This window comes from Salvelinus sp. IW2-2015, unplaced genomic scaffold (genome assembly GCF_002910315.2).
Source record: "Salvelinus sp. IW2-2015 unplaced genomic scaffold, ASM291031v2 Un_scaffold16323, whole genome shotgun sequence".
Lineage (NCBI taxonomy): Eukaryota > Metazoa > Chordata > Actinopteri > Salmoniformes > Salmonidae > Salvelinus > Salvelinus sp. IW2-2015.
The window spans coordinates 557,027-579,912 of NW_019957534.1; the positions used below are offsets into that span (position 1 = coordinate 557,027).

The 22,886-nt window shown below is 43.3% G+C and overlaps 2 protein-coding genes across 3 annotated transcripts in view; both read right to left on the reverse strand.

Annotated features, from left to right (window-relative positions):
* ttyh2 (tweety family member 2) overlaps positions 1–8,928 on the reverse strand; it is a 119,710-nt gene extending 110,782 nt beyond the window's left edge. Inside the window, exon 1 of one of the 2 annotated variants that reach the window (XM_070442578.1) lies at positions 8,481–8,928. In XM_070442578.1, coding sequence (XP_070298679.1) covers positions 8,481–8,609 — 129 coding nt within the window. In that variant the 5' untranslated portion in view covers positions 8,610–8,928. The remainder of the gene's footprint in view (positions 1–8,480) is intronic. The other variant, XM_024146202.2, reaches the window with a different exon arrangement.
* A 4,226-nt stretch (positions 8,929–13,154) lies between these two features.
* LOC111978593 (large ribosomal subunit protein eL38) lies at positions 13,155–15,213 on the reverse strand. The gene is made up of 5 exons (XM_024146204.2): positions 15,145–15,213; positions 14,911–14,937; positions 14,164–14,224; positions 13,820–13,942; positions 13,155–13,225 (listed from the first exon to the last, which is right to left on the reverse strand). Exons 2-5 carry the CDS (start codon positions 14,911–14,913, stop codon positions 13,200–13,202), a joined length of 213 nt encoding a protein of 70 aa, XP_024001972.1. The 5' UTR covers positions 14,914–14,937; positions 15,145–15,213; the 3' UTR covers positions 13,155–13,199.
* Positions 15,214–22,886: the final 7,673 nt, after the last annotated feature.

Here is a 22,886-nt window from a genome sequence, read left to right on the forward strand (position 1 = left end):
CATAATGCTAAAACAATATAACAATATTTTTGTCCGAAGAGCATTAGGATAAATTACCATTGAGGAACATTCTGCAGTTCATTKATTTCTCAGGTCAGGTGATTCATATGATCAGCAGTGTTCTTTCTGTCCAATGGAGGGTGAGAATCTACAGGCCAGGCATACTTGAGAATCAGCAATCCTTTCCATAATACACACATACTAAACCCAACAGAAAGAAAGCAGCCCTCACTAAGACCGTGACCCTTGAATTCCACTTCATTCTTCTGTGGACCACAGCCAACCAGCCAACCGGAGGAATTCACAAACATTGGCTCTGCTCAAACTGGCCAATTACGGCTCATTCTGACATGGAGTCTGAGCCATGCATGGGGAGCCACTCAATAAGCTCCCTCTACAGACTGACTGTGTGGAGAGATCGATGACAGCAATATCTGCTCAAACTGAGTAGAGAGAATTGGAAACCGTCTTGTTTCCTAATTTGAATTCTTTATCGTCTAACACTAAGCTTTCTACGTTGAATAGGCTAAAAGTTTGTTCGGTCACCATAGCACTGTCTGTAGAAAGGAATCCTATCCTCAACCAACCAGCAGTTGTACTGTATTCAATACAGTACAATACAGTACAGAGAGGCCTGTATGTGGATACATTTAGACAGTACAACTGTATTCAATAGAGTACAATACGTACCAGAGAGGCCTGTATGTGGATACATTTAGACAGTACAACTGTATGTCAATACCAGTAAATACAGTACAATACATACAAAGAAGGCCTGTATGTGGATACATTTAGACAGTACAACTGTATTCAATACAGTACAATACAGTACAGAGAGGCCTGTATGTGGATACATTTAGACACATTATTGACTTACTCCGGCTCTTGGTGCCAGATAGAGTAGTGCATAACCGGTTCCACAATGCATTGGTGGGCGAGTAGGCCGATTGGAGTCAATTCTCTTTCAATATGGTCACTGACCTGCCATTAAGCGATAATAAAGAGGGACTAGTGATCTTCAGTGTCCATCAGTTCCACTGATTATCACCAGTAATAGCATGGTCAAAGCAGCTGTAGTGATCAATAATCACCATGAGCGCCACAACTTATGGAATGTTATGGTCTGACTACTGTGTCAATTTATTGCCTTCAAATTGCAGCATTAATGCAAGAAGCCTAGTACACAGGGATAGATTGAGATAGTAGCGTGTGACCAGCTAGCGTACCTTCTGTGTGTCTGTACGTGTGTGTATGTTCGCGTGCGTGTGGAAGGCTAGTGTAGCATTGTGCTCTAAAGTTCCACCCCTCGCTATGGGCTATCAGGCTGCATGGTGGTGGTTGATGGTCGTAGCAGCAGGATTCAGTGGTCTCCCATGGAGATCCTTCATCCTCTCTCCTCCCACCCCTAGCAGCCCTGACTTTCCCCTCTCCCCACGCTGTCACAGCTAATGGAAACAGACAGCTACAGAGACCAGCACTCTCTCCCCCTCTCTCGCTCTCACTCATACCACGGTCAGTTCGGAGCGCTGAGGAGTGGTTTCTCTCCCTATCCCCATCTCTCTCCCCCTCTCTCTTTCTCTCTCTCTCATACCACAGCCATTTCCTTCATAGTGTTAAGTGCTCTGTGGATTCACTGACAGTGCGAGGGTGGGATTCGGAAGGGAATGGTTGTTGGGCCTATCTGGTCTCAGGAGAAATTAATAGGGATAAATGTATACTACATGACCAAAAGTATGTGGACACCTGCTTATCAAACATCTCATTCCAAAATCATGGGCATTAATATGGAGTTGGTCCACCCTTTGCTGCTATAACAGCATCCACTCTTCTGGGAAGGCTTTCCACTAGATGTTGGAACATTGCTGCAGGGACTTGCTTCCATTCAGCCACAAGAGCATTAGTCAGGTCGGGCACTGATGTTGGGCTATTAGGCCTGGCTCGCAATCGCCGTTCCAATTCATCCCAAAGGTGTTCGATGGGGTTGAGGTCAGGACTCTGTGCAGGCCAGTCAAGTTCTAACACACCGATCTCGACAAGCCATTTCTGTATGGACCTCGCTTTGTGCACAGGGACATTGTCATTCTGAAACAGGAAAGGGCCTTCCCCAAACTGTTGCCACAAAGTTGGAGCACAGAATCGTCCAGAATGTCATTGTGTGCTATAGCGTTAAGATTTCCCTTCACTGGAACTAAGGGGCCTAGCCCGAACCATGAAAAACAGCCCCAGACCATTATTCCTCATCCACCAAACTTTACAGTTGGCACTATGCATTGGGGCAGGTAGCGTTCTTCCGGCATCCGCCAAACCCAGATTCGTCCGTCGGACTGCCAGATGGTGAAGGGTGATTCATCTCTCCAGAGAACACGTTCCTACTGCTCTAGAGTCAAATACGGCGAGCTTTACACCACTCCAGCTGACGCTTGGCATTGCACATGGTGATCTTAGGCTTGTGCGGCTAATCGGCCATGGAAACCCATTTCATGAAGCTCCCGACAAACAGTTCTTGTGCTGACGTTGCTTCCAGAGGCAGTTTGGAACTTGGTAGGGAGTGTCACAACACTCAGCTGTCCTGATCTGTGAGCTTGTGTGGCCTACCACTTTGTGGCTGAGCCGTTGTTCCTCTAAGACGTTTCCACTTCACAATAACAGTATTTACAGTTGACCGGGCCAGCTCTAGCAGGGCAAACATTTGACAAACTGACTTGTTGGATAGGTGGCATCCTATGACAGTGCTACGTTGAAAGTCACTGAGCTCTTCTGTAAGGTCAGTCTACTGCCAATGTTTGTCTATTTTTTTCCTCATCAACCTACACACAATACCCCATAATGACGAAGTGAAAAAGTTTTTTTTTCTAAATGTATTACAAATGAAAAACAGAAATACCTTATTTACATAAGTATTCAGACCCTTCGCTATGAGACTCGAAATTGAACTCAGGTGCATCCTGTTTCCTTTGATCAGCCTTGAGACGTTTCTACAACTTGATTGGAGTCCACCTGTGATACATGCAATTGATTGGACATGATTCGGAAAGGCACACAACTGTCTATATAAGGTCGCACAGTTGACAGTCCAAGTCAGAGCAAAAACCAAGCCATGAGGTCYAAGGAATTGTCTGTAAAGCTCAGAGACAGCATTGTGTCAAGGCACAGAGCTATGGAAGGGTACCCAAAAAATGAATGCAGCATTGAAGGTCCCCAAGAACACAGAGGCCTCCATCATACTTTTATTTAAAATAAATGTTTACCCCCTTTTCTCCCCAATTGGTAGTTACAGTCTTGTCTCATCACGGCAACTCCCGTACAGACTCGGGAGAGGCAAAGGTCAAGAGCCGTGCGCCCTCCGAAACACAACCCAACCAAGCCGCACTGTTTCTTGACACAATGCCCATTTAACCCGGAAGCCAGCCGCACCAATGTGTCGGAGGAAACACTGTACACCTGGAGACTGTGTCAGCGTATACTGCACCCGGCCCGCCCCAGGAGTCGCTAGTGCACAACGGGACAAGGAGATCCCTGCCAGCCAAACCCTCCACTAACCTGGAAGACGCTGGGCCAATTGTGCACCACCCCATGGGTCTACGGGACAAGTTTCTGAATGTTCTTGAGTGACCCAGCCAGAGCCCGGACTTGAACCTGATTGAAAATCTCTGGAGAGACCTGAAAATAGCAGTGCAGCGATGCTCCCCATCCGACCTGACAGAGCTTGAGAGGATCTGCACAGAAGAATGGGAGAAACTCCCCAAATACAGGTGTGCCAAGCTTGTAGTGTCATACCCAAGAAGGTGCTTCAACAAAGTACTGAGTATAGGTTTTGAAAAGGTAAGTAAATGTGATATTTCCGTTTTGTATTTGTAATAAATTAGCAAACCTTTCAACAAACCAGTTTTTGTTTGTCATTGTGGAGTATTGTGTATTGATTGACTAGGATTTTGTTTTTGTATCCATTTTAGAATAAGGCGAAAACATAACAAAACGAGCAAAAAGTCAAGGGGTCTGAATACTTTCCAAATGCACTGTATGTACAGTAGTCAGAAGTTTACATACACTTAGGTTGGAGTCATTAAAACTCATTTTTCATACCACTCCAACTATTTCTTGTTCACAAACTATAGTTTTGGCAAGTCGGTTAGGACATCTACTTTGTGCATGACACAAGGAATATTTCCAACAATTGTTTACAGACAGATTATTTCACTTATAGTTCACTGTATCACAATTCCAGTGGGTCAGAAGTTAACATACACTAAGTTGACTGTGCCTTTAAACAGCTAGGAAATGGCTTTAGAAGCTTCTGATAGGCTAATTGACATAATTTGAGTAAATTGGAGGTGTACCTGTGGATGTATTTCAAGGCCTACCTTCAAACTCAGTGCCTCTTTGCTTGACTTCATGGGAAAATCAAAAGAAATCTACCAAAACCACAGAAAAACAATTGTAGACCTCCACAAGTCTGGTTCATCCTTGGGAGCAATTTTCAAACACCTGAAGGTACCACGTTCATCTGTACAAACAATAGTACGCAAGTATAAACACCATGGGACCACGCAGCCATCATACCGCTCAGGAAGGAGACGCGTTCTGTCTCCTAGAGATGAACGTACTTTGGTGTGAAAAGTGCAAATCAATCCCAGAACGACAGCAATGGACCTTGTGAAGATCCTGGAGGAAACAGGTACAAAAGTATCTATATCCACAATAATAAAAACGAGCCCTATATCGACATAACCTGAAAGGCCGCTCAGCAAGGAAGAAGCCACTGCTCCAAAACCACCATAAAAAAGCCAGACTACGGTTTGCAACTGCACATGGGGACAAAGATTGTACTTTTTGGAGAAATGTCCCCTGGTCTGATGAAACAAAAATAGAACTATTGGCCATAATGACCATCATTATGTTTGGAGAAAAAAGGGGGAGGCTTGCAACCCGAAGAACACCATCCCAACCGTGAAGCACGGGGGTGGCAGCATCAATGTTGTGGAGGTGCTTTGCTGCAGGAGGGACTGGTGCACTTCACAAAATAGATGGCATCGTGAGGAACGAAAATTATGTGGATGTATTGAACGAACATCTGAAGACATCAGTCAGGAAGTTAAAGCTTGGTCGCAAATGGGTCTTCCAAATGGACAATGACCCCAAGCATACTTCCAAAGTTGTGGCAAAATGGCTTAAGGACAACAAAGTCAGGTATTGGAGTGGCCATCACAAAGCCCTGACCTCAATCCTATAGAAAATTTGTGGGCAGAAAAGCATGTGCAAGCAAGGAGGCTGACAAACCTGACTCAGTTACTGACTCAGAATGGGCCAAAATTCCCCCAACTTATTGAGGGAAGCTTGTGGAAGGCTACCCGAAACGTTAGACCCAAGTTAAACAATTTTCGGCAATGCTACCAAATAAGCAAAAAGCTAAAAAATAAACGTCCCTTTTTCAGGACCCTGTCTTTTCAAAGATAATTCATAAAAATCCAAATAACTTCACAGATCTTCATTGTAAAGGGTTTAAACACTGTTTCCCATGCTTGTTCAATGAACCATAAACAATTCATGAACATGCACCTGTGGAACAGCCATTAAAACACTAACAGCTTACAGACGGTAGGCAATTAAGGTCACAGTTATGAAAACTTAGGACACTAAAGAGGCCTTTCTACTGACTCTGAAAAACACCAAAAGAAAGATGCCCAGGGTCCCTGCTCATCTGTGTGAACGTGCCTTAGGCATGCTGCAAGGAGGCATGAGGACTGCAGATGTGGCCAGGGCAATAAATGTCAATGTCCGTACTGTGAGACGCCTTAGACAGCGCTAAGACAGGACGGACAGCTGATCGTCCTTGCAGTGGCAAACCACGTGTAACAACACCTGCACAGGATCAGTACATCCGAACATCACACCTGCGGTACAGGTACAGGATGGCAACAACAACTGCCCGAGTTACACCAGGAACGCACGATCCCTCCATCAGTGCTCAGACTGTCCGCAATAGGCTGAGAGAGGCTGAACTGAGGGCTTGTAGGCCTGTTGTAAGGCAGGCATCACTGGCTACAACGTCGCCTATGGGCACAAACCCACCATCGCTGGACCAGACAGGACTGGGAAAAAGTGCTCTTCTCTGACGAGTTGCGGTTTTGTCTCAGCAGGGGTGATGGTCGGATTCGCATTTATCGCCGAAGGAATGAGCGTTACACTGAGGTCTGTACTCTGGAGCGGGATTGATTTGGAGGTGGAGGGTCCGTCATGGTCTGGGGCGGAGTGTCATTGCAGGCAATCTCAACGCTGTGCGTTACAGGGAAGACATCCTCCTACCTCATGTGGTACCCTTCCTGCAGGCTCATCCTGACATGACCCTCCAGCATGACAATGCCACTAGCCATACTGCTCGTTCTGTGTGTGATTTCCTGCAAGACAGGAATGTCAGTGTTCTGCCATGGCCAGCGAAGAGCCCTGATCTCAATCCCATTGAGCACGTCTTGGACCTGTTGGATTGGAGGGTGAGGGCTATGGCCATTCCCCCCAGAGATGTCCGGGAACTTGCAGTTGCCTTGGTGGAAGAGTGGGGTATCATCTCACAGCAAGAACTGGCAAATCTGGTGCAGTCCATGAGGAGGAGATGCACTGCAGTACTTAATGCAGCTGGTGACCACACCAGATACTGACTGTTACGTTTGATTTTGCCCCCCCCTTTGTTCAGGGACACATTATTACGTTTCTGTTAGTCACATGTCTGTGGAACTTGTTCAGTTTATGTCTCAGTTGTTGAATCTTGTTATGTTCATACAAATATTTACACATGTTAAGTTTGCTGAAAATAAACGCAGTTGACAGTGAGAGGACGTTTCTTTTTTTGCTGAGTTGACTAATTGAGTGTATGTAAACTTCTGACCCACTGGSAATGTGATGATAGAAATGAAAGCTGAAATAAATTATTCTCTCTACTATTATTCTGACATGTCACATTCTTAAAATAAAGTGGTGATCCTAACTGACCTAAAACAGGGAATTTTTACTAGGATTAAATGTCAGGAATTGTGAAAAACATAGTTTAAATGTATTTGGCTAAGGTGTAGGTAAACTTCTGATTTCAACTGTGGGTATTTTAGCAGACGCTCTTATCCAAAGCAACTTACAGTAGTGAGTGTATACAATTCCATATTTGTTCATACTGGTGCCCCGTAGGAATCAAACCCACAACCCTGACGTTGCAAATGCTACGCGCTACCAACTGAGCCACACTGGACCTACATAGCTCCTCTCCCTCTTTCTCTCCCCATCTCTCTACCCCCTCTCTGCTCGCTCACTATCCCTTTCTCTCTTCCTTACGCTTTCCCATTAAACTTGTTCACCCCCAGAGCAAAGGTTCCACAATAACGACTTAATTACAACCAGCAGACATAGAGTGGGTGTCTCACTATAGCTGCTTTAAAAAAGTACTGTATGGTGTCCGTCCCTATTTTAGACTGTCTACTCTACACTGACTGTACACTATAGAAAATAACAGAATCGTTGAAATAAACCCAGTCTTGGTGGAAAGTAACAGCTGAAACATTACTCATCCCAAGGCTTGAGTAGCCATTTAGAGGTTTGAGGAAACAATGTGCACGGTCTCTGTAGTTTAACCCAAGCCAAAAGCTAAACAGATTTCTACTATTGTAAAAACTACACGCATCAACTGTGTTATGTATGTGTGATTGCAAGATACATTTGAAATATACTGAGTCTGATGTTCACACAGGATTACTTTCATTAAGTACTGCCCTATATAAGGAATAGTAGGGTGGCATTTGGGATTAAGCCATAGAAACATGCTGGGGGTTCCCAACTTTTTCAGCAAGATACTTAAGAATTAAGGCCCGAGGGGGTGTGGTATATGGCCAATTTACCATGGCTAAGGGCTGTTCCTTAGCGCGACACAACACGGTGTGCCTGGACACAGCTCTTAGCCATGGTATATTGGCCATATATCAAAAAACCCAGAGTTGCCTTATTGCTATAATAAACTGGTTACCAACGTAATTAGAGCAGTTAAAATAAATGTTTTGTCATATATGGTCTGATATACCACTGCTGTCAGCCAATCAGCATCCCGGGCTCAAACCACCCAGTTTATAATAGACATTTGAGAATAGTCAGCTGAGATATAGAGTAGCCCAGAAATGACATGATATTATTTGTAATAACACAGATTAAATGTAATGTTCCAAATAAACAGTGCATTGCAGACTGTCCTATAGGCCTATCAAACTMCTGCTGTTGGCAGAAATGATCAGATTCAGCAATTGGTTAATTTGATCATCCTGATGGAAGGGGATATTTTTGGGGTTTAGACCACATCCAATAACACATCACATATATTTATTTAAACCCTTGTTTTGACCAGAGCTCTATGCGTCCTGGTGAAAAGTGGTGCACTAATAAATAAGGTTCCGTTTGGGATACAGTTTATGAGACCCGGCGTGGGTCAAATCTGAGTCTGCACAACTAACCTGCTGGTAGTTCTGATCCTGGGGGGTGAAGGTGTTATCGATGGGCTGGAAGTTCAGGTTGACATGAGGAAAATTGTGTAGCCAATAAGTCCACCAAGGTGCAATATAATCATCCCGTATCGAAGACATCCCGGCACTAGTTTTGTTATCCAAGATCTAGTAGAGTTCGTTTATTGTCTTTAGTAAACAGACAGCTCATCTGCTGTTGGAAGTATCCTCATCAGTCCCGTCTTTTGTAACAAAGCAATAATAAGCTATTATTATGGAAAAGCATGCTGGATAATGTAAACCCGTTGACACGCACAGTAGACAAAAGATGCAGGGAAGTCGTTAAAGGAAAGCATCCCAAGATTATCTGTGAAGAATAAAATTAGCACGCCGTTTCAGCCACGGCCATCCTGTCCGCTGGTCCAGTCTTTCACATTTGAGCGATCCCTCCACAGACAAGCACTGTCCCTATACGGGAGCGCGCATGAATAAGGGGCACGGGACACGAGGCGAAGGCGCGCAGAACCTGCAGGGACCATAGACATTAGCCAAGAACCTGAATGGTAGTCTAATGAAAATAAGTAAAATGGGAAAAAGTATGGCATGGAAAGATGCAACTTATAGGCTAAAGATYGACATATTTTAATAAGATGTTATTTTTTTCCTGAATGTAAAAACAATGTATAAGCAACAAATCAAATCAAAGTTTATTGGTCATGTACACGGATTTGCAGATGTTACCTCAGGTGCAGCGAAATGCTTGTGCTTCTAGCTCCAAAAATTGATGCAGTAATACCTAGCACATTTTTTTTTAATCCACCAAAAAAAAGGTAAATTAAGAAATATCAGAATGAGTAATGTCAAAAACTAGAATATAAATATATATACACTGAATGGACAAAACATTAGGAACACCTGCTCTTTCCACGACATAGACTGACCAGGTGGATCCAGGTGAAAGCTATGATCTCTTATTGATGTCACCTGTTAAATCCACTTTAATCAGCGAAGATGAATGGGAGGAGACAGGTTAACTAATTATTTTCAAGCCTTGAGACAATTGAGACATGGATTGTGTATGTGTGCCATTCAGAGGGTGAATGGGCAAGACAAAAGTTTGAAGTGCCTTTGAACAGGGCATGGTAGTAGGTGACAGGCACACCGGTTTGAGTGTGTCAAGAACTGCAACGCTGCTGGTGTAATGGATGTGAAATGGCTAGCTAGTTAGCGGGTACGCGCTAATAACGTTTCAATCGGTTACGTCACTTGCTCTGAGACTTGAAGTAGGGTTTCCCCTTGCTCTGCATGAGCCGCGGCTTTTGTGGAGCGATGGGTAACGACGCTTCGTGGGTGACTGTTGTTGATGTGTGCAAAGGGTCCCTGGTTCGCGCCCGTGTCGGGGCGAGGGGACGGTCTAAAGTTACACTGGGTTTTTCATGCTCAACAGTTTCCCGTGTGTATCAAGAATGGTTCACCACCTAAAGGACATTCAGCTTTGACACAACTGTGGGAAGCATTGGAGTCAACATGGGCCAGCATCTCTGTGGAACGTTTCTGACACCTTGTAGTCCATGCCCTGACGAATTGAGGCTGTGTACATAGTTATTGGACTATTTCATAAAATGACCCGAGAGCTACGCTCTGCCTGACCAGAAAGCAAAGACCATAGTCTATGCCCTCACAGCGGGTATGTTCAGCAGGTTTGGCGCGGCGGTGTCCATTTAGAGCGACCAAGGCAGAAACTTTGAGTCCCGTGTGTTCACCACCACCATGTGTGAGCTGCTGGGTATGCACAAGACCCGCAACACCCCACTTCACCCACAAAGCGATGGCCTCATGGAGCACTCCCAACAAAATGCTTGCACAGCAGCTAGCCATCATCTCCTAAACACCAGCGTGACCGAGACAAGCAGCTGCCCATGGTCCTCATGGCATGCTGCACTACTGTCCAAAGATCCGCACCCCTGCAGATATGGCGTTCATGGAATATGCCAGGAGACTCCAGGACCACCTGGACACAGCCCACACTTTCGCCAATGACCAGCTTATGAGCGCAGGTGTGAGGCAGAAAATAAACAATAATGTGCACACCTGGGGGAGGCACTTTGAGTCTGGTGAGCTGGTCTGGGTTTACAGCCCCCTGAGAAAGAAAGGTCGTTGGCAAAGCTGGACAGTCACTGGGTGTGGCCCTGCAGGGACAAATGTKCTTGAGTGGCCCAGCCAGAGCCCAGACTTGAACCACATCAAAAATCTCTGGAGACCTGAAAATAGCTGTACAGCGACACTCCCCATACAACCTGAGGTGCTTCAACAAAGTATTTTTTATAAATGAGCAAACATGCTTTGTCATTATGGGGTATTGTGTGTAGATTGAGGCAGGGGGGAAAAACTATTTCATCAATTTTAGAATAGGGCTGTAAAGTAACAAAATTTGGAAAAAGTCAAGAGGTCTGAAAACTTTCCGAATGCACTGTACCTCAGAAAATTGCTTCTGTATAAGATTTGCATTTTCAATATTTGGCCTAGTCTTCAGTCTGCAATCAGCTTTGCCCCAGTGTTGACAGCATCCATAGCGGGTTCTCCAAAACCAGAAGAGACAATTCCCCTATTGCGAACACCCTATATAATATGGGAAATAGGATTCTCATAAAGTTGTTTTATATTTGGAATAGGGTGCCATTTGGGATGCAAAACTTTGTATCCAAGCAGATCAGTGGTGAGTGGTCTAGTCTACTTTGTTGTAGACAGTAACCAATGCTATGGTCATTCCAACAGTGTCCAATAAATGAAAACACTGTACAACATTAATGAGCCTGCTGTAAAAAACAACGTGAACGTTCTATGAAGTGGATGAGTCTTATGAGACTGATTGTGAATGTTCTATGAAGTGGATGAGTCTTATGAGACTGATTGTGAATGTTCTATGAAGTGGATGAGTCTTATGAGACTGATTGTGAATGTTCTATGAAGAGGATGAGTCTTATGAGACTGATTATCACTATGCACTGGTCTGACAGCTGGTATAGAAATCCACAATTTTACCCATACACTGCCTGTTCTTTAGTTAATCATGCTTAAGGAATTCAGCCTGCCAAACTTAACTCAATAAAGGCCACAATTAGCATGCAGACATTCACTTTCCTTACAACTCTAGCCATCAGAAGAGTACTATAATAGTCTACATCTATTATAATATTCTTGTCCCTAAGGTATGAAATGCCATTGGGTAAACTAGTGTTGGAAAAGTAAGATGCATGTTAAAACTCATACACCCAAATTCCATTGCTATCAGGAAACCAGGCCCAGGTCAATTCCAGGATCAGCATAACTCAGTGTGCAAATGCGTATTTTTTCCCCTAGTATACAATTTAGGCAAAAAAAGCTGTGAAGCTGTGCTTCAGCTTATTACTATACTGAACAAAAATATAAAGTGTTGGTCCCATGTTTCATGAACAGAATTAAAAGATTCCAGAATTGTTCCATAAGCAAAAGCTTATTTCTCTCTTTTTTTTTTWACATCCTCGTTAGTGAGCATTTGTCCTTTAACAAGATAATCCATCCACCTGACAAGTGCGGCATATCAAGAAGCTGATTAAACAATATCATTACACAGGCACACCTTGTGCTGGGACAATATAAGGACACTAAAATGTGCACAAGATAATGCCACTGATGTCTCTAGTTTTGAGAGCACATGCAATTGGCATGCATGTGTACTAGAGCTGTTGTCAGTGAATTGAATGTTTGGGCCTCCCAAGTGGAGCAGCAGTCTAAGGTCATGTTTCAGAAGACACATGGCTCTCAACTGTCGCCTCTCCTGGGTCTGTAGGGGAGGTGCAGCAATGGAACATGACTAAGTACAAATTGGGGAGAAAAAGTGAAGGGAAAAAAAAAGGTTGTTTATTTCTCCACCATAAGCCACATCTGTCATTTTAGAGAATTTGTCAGTACGTCTAACCGGCATCACAACCGCAGGTAACCACGCCAGCCCAGGACCCCCGCATCACCTGTGGGACTGTCTGAGACCAGCCACSCAGACAGCTGATGAAACTAGATCATCTCTATTAAAGCCCCTTTGTGGGGGAAAACCCATTTTGAWTGGCTGGACCTGGATCCCAAGTGGGTGGGACTATGCTCCCCCAGACACGCCCATAGCTGTGCCCCAGCCGGGCTGCGTGGAATGCAGATTAGCACCTAATGATTCTTTCAAGTGACCGATTTCCTTACTTGAACTGTAACCCAGTAAAAGCGTTGACATGACTTTATATTTCAGTTTAAATGAATCTTTCTTTGAGGTAAGCACAGGTCTAAGAGATTGGATAGGTGTAAGCAGTCACCACCCTAGTAGCCACCAATTGCAATCTGATTACATCATTTCTGGAGTATTGGTACTGGGCCCATCTGTAGTCAGTAACTTTGATTTGACAACGCCACAGAGCCACGTCATTTCAAATTTTTAGAGCCAGTTTCAGACGAGTAAGCATAGTCCTAGACTCAGAGTATTTTCATTGAAAGCTCTCCAAAATCCAGGACTAGGTTTCATCTGTCTGGGAAACCAGCCCTTCAAATGAATCCATAGTAAGTTAATTCGGCATACATTCACTAATGCCTTGTTCCAATTATGAGCCACAAAGCATTTACATATCAGACAATTTACTGTAGTGGCACAACATAACCAAGACAAAATGGTTTTCCTCTTTATTGCAATTCACTGTACACAAAGACTGTCCTCTACTTGAGCTCCTTCACAGCCAGACCTGAAGAGAGAAATGAGAGATGGTTAAAAACTACATGTGCATTGTGTCCATCCTCACTGCATACTTTCAGTGGTAAAGTTACAAATTAACTATTAACATGACTAGAAACACTAGWGTTCAGGAAAGAGTAGAATGCTCAATCTCTAAATTTGGTATTGATATTTGACAACTCGAGGCAAGCAGTGTTTTTCTATCAGAACCCATCCCCCCTAAAAGCAATGTTTCAGTTTTGTCCAGATTGAAAGGTCAACATTTAGGCATACACATGTRAGTGAACCGGTGGAACTCAATTTCTGATAGTCGAAACCAAGCACTAGGCCCATCCTTATTCTGGCAAGCGTGTAAATGCACCACAAGCACCAAGCAGCATGTAGTGTTTGGACAACTTGCACAGCAACCAATTGGATTACTTCATACCCACATTAAATTTGTGCCCACTATGCATTGACAAGAGATCAACATCTTTAGACCGGACATTGTCACTACTCTTCGGGATTCAAGGTCTTTCTAGACGTACCTATAAAAACGCAAGATGCATCTGTTTTACTATCCCAACAGTGAACCACATGAGGTGATGAAAGATGAGAATCTTACCTGGGGGCAGGGACTGCTTCAGCTTCTCAGCCTTCTCCTTGTCTGTGATGACAAGGGTGTACAGGTACCTGCTGCAACGCACCTTGAACTTAACATTGTCCTTGTTCTTCTTGATCTTTACGGCTGTGGGACAAGTAACAATACAGATGAATCTGAACATTCAACACCATGGTTTGCAGTTGGAATTTCAACGCAAAATACTATGTGGGTGCAGAAATCAAATTAGTCACATGCTTCGCAAACAGTGAAATAAATGCTTACTTAAATTACTATAAATACCACAAGCTTTAGTCCGTCAGAAGTCAGASGAGCAGAGTAGCTCAAGTGGGCAACGCAATACTTACACTTGGCATCCTTCCTTCTTGCTGTAAGCAGGAAATCTTTGATTTCTTCAATTTTGCGTGGCTAAAATTAAACAGGTAAAGAATAAGTACACAGCAGGTTCACCATTTTCTGCAACAAATAATCACCCAATCAGAGGTAACCTCAACGTAAGGACCTTAACATGGCATGATAACTAGCTTTGTCAGCAATGTGGTTAACTAGACACGGGGAGAATAACTTTGTAAAAGTAATATGAAGATTGTCAGTGGACCGGTGGAACTAAAGATTCTGGTTAAATCGAAACTTAGCACTAGGTCCATCCTTATTCTGGCAAGCGTGTAAATGCATCACATGCACGAGACAGCCTGTGATGTTTGGACAACTTGCGAAGACATGCTCTGTTGGCTAGCGAAGTTAACATTGGCTAGTTATACTAACTAGAACATGGCTGACAGTCAGATATTCCTTTCACTGCAAATTATTACCGCTAGATTTGTTGACATTTCAGTTCACGTCAACGAAAGACACATTACACCACCTCAGTTTGTTAGTTAGCGGTAGCCAACGTTAGCACATTGTTAAGGCCGCACCGGCTGTGGCCCGTACAAGCTATTAGACTACTCGGCTAGCTACCATAACTAGCTGTGGCAACACGGCAAAGACGTTAGCGGTAACGTTATGCCCATTTTCGTTTATTCACACTAGCTTATTGAAATGTGTTTATCGTGCAATTATAGATATATAAATGTAACGAAAACGGTCCTCACCATCTTGCCGTGTCTGCGGACTGAAGCCTGGAACACGGAAGAAATACAAGGGTTAGTTTACAGATATTTAAAGTCTAATAACAATCAATGGGAAACCAAATAACTGTCGAATTATGTGGACTAATGTTTCTAATATCATTGTTTAATTCTGTCGTGGACGTATTTGTCAGTTACAAGAAGGATGAACAATGATTTTACTTTCCATTCTGTATGTATGGAAAATGTGCAACTTACACAGCCTGCAAGGAGMGGATGAAGAGGGTGGGACTTCCGCTGACGCAAGCTTTATAGTCAAGCTACGGCGAATCATGGAGGACAAATGTAATACGGACTACTTTCTCCAAAGAGTATGGATATACTGATGTGTCTCTCCGCCCTAACAATGGCAGTTGTTGTCCACAAAGCGACACTGTCCAGCCCGCCTATCATGTCTTTGGATTGGTGTATACATCTCATTATTGTAATAATTTCTGAATATTCGATAACGGTTGTTGACGTTAACCGCCGGTATTCAATAACGAGACGCTATACTACTAATTTAGCCTCATGAAATTAATATGCATAGCCATTTCGAGACAACTCCTATACAACGTTTTTTTTCTTGTCAGAGTTGCTGTGATGTCACGTGTCCTACTCATATCAGTACACTCGTAACAATTTAAGTATTACGAAACGTCTATTCGACCAAATAAACCTCACGGAGCAAATAAACCATACATGTTTTTGTTGGCCAAACTCGACACTCTCAAATTGACTCCATACAAAAACTCCGTGATTGGTGGGCGAAACAACACCACCTGCTGGAGGGAGACAGATTATTTCTGCCGAATTGGGCCTCTCTCTTCCTTTTTGCTTTCTTTTTCACAAATGTATCCTTACCTAAACATTAAAGCGGAACTGATAGCATTTGAACTACTTTGCAGATATGAAACAAACAGACAATCATAATATCAGTCACATATACCAAATTCCCTGTTTATGTTACAAAACAAACTTCATAGGAGGTTTTGAAAATAGGTTATATTTAACTCAACGTTCCATGACGTACACTAAGGCATTGTTGGCAGAATAGATGGATGCAGTTCAATGCATGATTCATATAATTGACCAATACATTTCATGGTAGTCCAAAAAATATTGCTATCAGGTTGTAAATCACAGCTGGCTTGGTACATTGTTTGCTGCCTCCATCCGAGATTAACTGTTTCAGTTTCAATGACTCAGTATTTTGGACAAAAACMGACAAATGTACCTAAGGCTGGGAATGTCAATACAATCAAACTAGCAAGTGCAATGATCACAAGTCAGTCATAACGTGGCTAATATGCTAGCGTATCTATTTATGTAGCAAGCAAAAAACAGAGCCTAACATTAGCTAGATAGCTAGCTAGCGATACTGAACGACTGRTATCCAGTTAGCATATCTCTTTAATTTGCAAATTCACTCTGGCTAGCTATCTACTCTGATTTCAGAACACMCTTGTCTGAGTGTGCCAGAGCACAGAATAACTGATGAATTTACCAACACCTATCACCTGCTGAATATGACCGGTGTCAGTAAACATAGGCAAAAAAAGTAATAGTTAGTCATGGACACTCTATATAACATGCTAACAGCCTAACCAGCTCTGCTAGGGCAACTAAAATGGTCAGTGAGGTGTTCTTTCATTTGTGTCTGGAAGTAGCTAGCTAGCTAGAAAGCTAGCCAACTTTAGCCAGTTAGCTTGGGTGCTTGGTTGGGACACTCCGTATGCATTGGCAGGCAATTATGATGGCCAACTAGCTGAAAAGGTTTGAGAGTTTTTTTCTTATGTTTCTTTGTTAGATTTTAGCTCCTCTTGCTCTGGCTAGCATTAGTTGTTGATCTTGTTGATTGTTGATGTGCATATAGAGAAATATAGCCCACATTTCTATGGTTGTTTGAGCAATAGTGTAGGCCATCATTGTAAATAAGAATTTGTTCTTAACTGACTTGCCTAGTTAAATAAAGGTCTAAAAATAGGACTGTAAAGTTCCCAAATATAAGAGGACTCCCGTGGTATTTAGCTACATATTTACAGAAATACATTCAAGTGTATTTTGTGGCTTTTGCCAAATGAGTTCTAATGATCTAAAGCCGTGCTGTTGCAACTGAACTGCGTGTAAACCCACATTCCAGTTCAAAGTGAACGATGGCAGGCCCTTGTGGCAAATACATTTTTTGCATATGGCTACTGTACCTCTGATTGACTATGGCGCACCGGTCTGCGTAGACTCCGGTCCTGGATGATGTTTTTATTAAGTTGTATTTACTGCAGTATCTATTAATTGTCCAAATGCTTGGCCACTTTCCTCCTCTATATTGCTATAGATTTTTGTTTTTTAAGTGTCATATTCTTCCTGGGGGTGTATATGAACAGATTTTAATAAGATTTCATGTTTCTAAGATGCTGTCAGTTCCACTTTAATAATTGTGTTCGTAATGGCATACTATCATACTGTATACTACATACAGTACTATTAGTTATTGTGAGTATACTTCAAGTGAAAAACAAATAATTTTGCCTGAGTGTATTACTGCTTTGCCAATGTAGAAATGTGATGCTGTTGCCAGGCAACTTCTTTCAAGCTTGACATTGAGCAAGATAGATAGCTATAACGTTGCGCGAGACAGTCATAAAAAGTACACATCAACCAGTTTACCATTATAAGATCGATAGCTGGCACCGTAGTTTGTTTTCTTGTCCATGGTTATCTGTCTGTCTGCGCAACTTCAAGATTTCCACCAAGGATGTGGCCTCTCCGATTATCACTCTCCCTCGCTTGGGCAAGGGACATTTATTAAGGCACCCATTGGATGTGACGATGTAGAACGTCATTCCAGGGCACAGGGTTTAGGGCTGAGGGCTGTCTACTTTGAGTTTGGACAATAGTTGTGGATCATATCCTGTGTCTTACAATGGCACCCAATGTGGGGCGACCTCTCATGGGGGAGGAGGTCAAAGGGGGGTCAATGTAGCGGACATGAGTCAGTCATGGTCACGTGATGAGGTAGTCCCGCATGCGGACTTCAAAACCAGTGTCTGCCTTCACCCCAATAGGGAATTTTGTCTTGGTTCACGGGAGCCAGACATGTATAGCCATTGTGAAGGAAATGCTTTGTGTGTGAACATCTGTTGGTATGAGTGAGCATATGTGTATGTCCTCAGAAACTATTCAGAACCCTTGACTTTTTCCACGTTTTATTATGTTACAGCCTTATTCTAAAATATATATTTTTTAAACTCAGCAATCTACATACAATACCCCATACTGACAATGTGAAAACAGGTTTTTATAAATGTTTGCAAATTTACCTTATTTACATAAGTATTCAGACCCGATTCAAAATTGAGCTCAGGTGCATCCTGTTTCCATTGATCATCCTTGAGATGTTTCTACAACGTGATTGGACTCCAACTGTGGTAAATGCAATTGATTGAACATGATTTGCAAAGGCACACCTGTCTATATATGGTCCCACAGTTGTCACTGCATTTCAGAGCAAAAACCAAGCCATGAAGTCGAAGGAATTGCCATCGGGGCACAGATCTGGGGAAAGGAACCAAAAAATGTTTGCAGCATTGAAGGTCCCTAAGAACACAGTGGCCTCCTTCATCCTTAAATGGAAGAAGTTTGGAACTACCTGTTTGGCCAGGCCAAACTGAACAATCGGGGAGAAGGGCTTTGGTCAGGGAGGTTACCAAGAACCTGATGGTCACTCTGACAAAGCTCTAAAGTTCCTCTGTGGAGATGGGAGAACCTTCCAGAAGGACAATCATTTCTGCAGCACTCCACCAATCAGGCCTTTATGGCAGAGTGGCCAGACTGAAGACACTCCTCAGTAAGACACATGTCAGCCTGCTTGGAGTTTGCCAAAAGGCACATAAAGACTCTCAGACCATGAGAAACAAGATTCTCTGGTCTGATGAAACGAAGATATAACTCTTTAGCCTGAATGCCAAGCATCACGTCTGYAGGAAACCTGCCACCATCCTTACGGTGAAGCATGGAGGTGGCAGCATCATGCTGTGGGGATGACTGTATTTCAGTGGGAGGGACGAGGATGACTAGTCAGGATTGAGGCAAAGCTGAACGGTGCAAAGTACAGAGATTCTTGATGAAAACCTGCTCCAGAGCACTCAGGTCCTCGGACTGGGGCGAAGATTCACCTTCCAACAGGACAATGACCCTAAGCACATGTAGTGTGGTTCGTTCTGCGTTGTGTACTTTTAAATAGGACACTGCCACAACTGGAGGTCTACTGGTTGAATTATTTTTTTATTTGCCCTGCACACGAAGAGACAACACACAATATGTTAGCCCTTGGCGTCAAAAGGAAATAACAGGTGCTGCGTGCACACATTCAGTGCACAACAGCACACCATACAAGTAAAATGATACAGAACATAATTCGGGCAAAATAAAAGACATACCTGCACACGCAGGGAGACAACACACAATATGTTAGCACTTGGCGCAGTCATAGCTCTCAGGCACCTGCGCAAGCACATGGACACTCACTCAAACACTGTCCCAAGTACTCACAAGTTACAATAGATACCCTAGTTAGCGAGCTTGGTGAAACTTGTTAACATAAATCTTTATATTGTCCACATTGTAACAAACTTATGGTTGCTTAACAGCACATTGTGTAACATTACCACGGTTTTATATTGAACAATTTCGGAGCCAAGGACAACATACCTTGCTAGCCGAAGGTCAGGCAAAAGAGAACAATAAGGGGGTACGGAAATACAGATAACCCGCGATGGACCAAACCAAAATATACAAAACTTTTACAATCACATGTAGGTACAATATTGATATGAAAAAGTGMTTGTACACCAAATAATAACATTAGCTATGCAGCTGTAGTTAAATAAAAAACACACTGAATTATTATTATTATTATCATCAAATTATTAACATCCCCTCTTGACCTGGCCTATTTGAATTGGTCCTTGTGTGCACTTTGGTGCATAATCTKGGGGAACAACATCACACTGCTACACACACAGCCAAGACGATGCAGGAGTGGCTTCAGGACAAGTCTCTGAATGTTCTTGAGTYGTCCAGCCAGAGCCCGGACTTGAACCCGATTGAAGATCTCTGGAGAAACTTGAAAATAGCTGTTCAGCAATGCTCCCTATCCAACCTGACAGAGCTTGAGAGGATCTTCAGAGAAGAATGGGAGAAACTCCCCAAATACAGGTGTACCAAGCTTGTAGTGTCATACCCAAGAAGAATTGATGCTGTAATCCTGCCAAAGGTGCTTTAACAAAGTACTGAGTAAAGGTTCTGAATACTTATGTAAATGTAATGTTTAAGTTTACATTTTTTTTAATAACTTAGCAAACATTTCTAACAACCTGTTTTTGCTTCGTCATTATGGGGTATTGTGTTTAGATTGATGAGAAAAAAAAKCAATTTAATATATTTTAGAATAAGGCTGTAACGTAACAAAATGTGGAAAAAGTCAAGGGGTCTTAATACTTTCCGAAGCCACTGTAATTCTGAATTACCCGTATCCATCTGGGAATCCTCAAAAGTTTCTCTCTTCACAGCCAGTGAAGTATTAACTGGTGCTGCCGGTAATTTAAATACCACAGCAGAGGACTACTGTGACTGCAGCTGAACTGGTGGGGGATTCAGATCTTAAAGAGATTCACAATTTTCTTAACTGACAATCATACAACTAAACAGACTGAATGAGTGTGTAAGGCCTAGATTCAATCAGGTCAATTGTTAACCAGTGATAGCCGACACCCGCGTAGCTGATGCATTGGAGGTGTCTGAAGTGTAACTGTGTTGGATCCGTCAAATCGGTAAGCAGCTGCTCTTGATCATTGTCATGAAACTACACCGTCCTACTCGCGTTACAAGTTCAGAAGGAGAAGTCTAGGCTATATACACATAATTACGCCCAACATGAAAAATCATTAAACTAAATAATGAGGGTTTCTATCATCCTAATGGAGGTGTAGATTACGTCTCACATTCCACTGTTTGAACTTGTAAACAGGGCATGAGATTTCTGTTAATGCGACTCCGTGCAGCCAATACCAATGTCCGCTTTAGGTATTACGCCAGGAGCCGCTTGTGGATTTGACAGCTCTATCACAGTTCCACCTCTACCACCTCCAAAACAACCAACTGAGACACCTCCAAAACAACCAACTGAGACACCTCCAAAACAACCGCTAGGCGGACGTCGGCTAAAGCCGATGTGATTGAATAGAGCCCCAAGTGAGGGAGAGTATGCATTTGTGTATACATGCATGTGATAATTACCTGTATCACCTGTCGCAGCCGGTGTAGCAGGTACAGGGGCAGACGACTGCAGCTGTGAGGGCTGTGGTTGAGCTAATAGGGGTGACCGATCTAAAAGAGAGAGGCACAATTTTCTTAAGTGAAAATAATTATACAACAAAACAGAATAGAGTGAGTGTGTATACGTGTGTGTGATAATTACCTGGACCACATCACACTGCTTCAGGTCTACAAGCCTATGGAAGTCCCAGCGTGCCACTCCAGGCCAGGAACAGCTTGGTGGAAATACGMTTACCAGTCACCCACCGAGCCTGGTTGGCAGATCTGAAAGACAGGCACAATATTATTTTAATGACAAAGCCTTGACTCCACACTAACCTAAATTAAGTGTGTCTGTTTGTATGTTCTGTGTTATTGTGAATTAGAAGTGTCAACCTGACCATATCCTTGTAGTAGGCCATTCAGTGATTAGCTTTGTAAAAAATGACTATCAATAGTGTACAGTAAAAAGGATATCAAATATTCAGATCTGGATTGACAAGTAAGCTAAATCATGTGAAGTTACAAACCTATAGGGCTTAGTCTACACTTAAATAAAGGATGCAGGACCTGAGCTCTAGGACCATGCCTCAGGACAACCTGGCCTGATGACTCCTGGCTATCCTTGTCCCCAGTCCACCTGGTCGGTTCAGATCCAGTCTCTGCAGTTACTGTCTACGGCTATGGAACCCTGACCTGTTCAGAACACACCGGAAGTGCTACCATGTCCCAGACCTGCTGTTTGATCCTGTTTCTCTCTACCGGACCTGCTGTCTCAACCACTAAATGCTCAGCTATGAAGAGCCAACTGGCATTTACTCCTGAGGTGCTGAACTATTTCACCCTCTAGATTGTGGAGGCTGTGTCCCTGGCGTATAGCAGCAAGGGGCAAGAGTTACCTAGCGGTGCACGTGCCCACTCCACCAGGGGTCTGGCAGGGTCTTGGCCGTTGTTTAAAGGGTTGACTATAGGAGATATTTGTGCTGCGGTGAGTTGGGCATCACCACACTTTTGTGAGGTTTTATCYGTTGGAAGTCACTGCTTCCAGTGTAGCCCACAGGGTGCAAATGGCTGGGACAGACTGTCGCATCTGGCGGGGTCAGGTCTTGGTGGTCTGCCATGGGCCGTTTTCATTTAGTATACGTTGGGGTCAACTTGGGAAGTGATTATATACTACATGGACAAAAGTAATGCTCGTCGAACATCTTGTTCCAAAATCATGGGCATTAATATGGAGTTGGTCCTCCCTTTGCTGCCATAATAGCCTCCACTCTTCTGGGAAAGCTTTCCACAGAAGAGTTGCGGGGACTTGCTTCCATTTACGTTCAAGGGCATTAGTTAGGTTGGGCACTGATGTCGGGCAATTAGGCCTGGCTTGCAGACAGCGTTCCAATTCATCCCAAAGGTGTTCGATGGAGTTGAGGTCAGGGCTRTGTGCAGGCCAGTCAAGTTCTTCCACACTGATCTCGACAAACCATTTCTGTATGGACCTTGCTTTGTGCATGGGGGCATTGTCATGCTGAAACAGAAAAGGGCCTTTCCCAAACTGTTGCCACAAAGTTGGAAGCACAGAATCGTCTAGAATGTCATTGTATGCTGTAGCGTTACGATTTTCCTTCACTGGAAGTAAGGGGCCTAGCCTGAAC

What these genes read in the sequence shown, in the direction of transcription:
- LOC111978593 (XM_024146204.2), bottom strand. An exon ending in AAGAAGGAAGGATGCCAAGT is followed by an intron (nt 13,943 to 14,163) that starts GTAAGTATTGCG and finishes CTTGTCCCACAG; the next exon opens with CCGTAAAGATCAAGAAGAAC. An exon ending in GAAGCAGTCCCTGCCCCCAG is followed by an intron (nt 13,226 to 13,819) that starts GTAAGATTCTCA and finishes TTCTCTCTTCAG; the next exon opens with GTCTGGCTGTGAAGGAGCTC.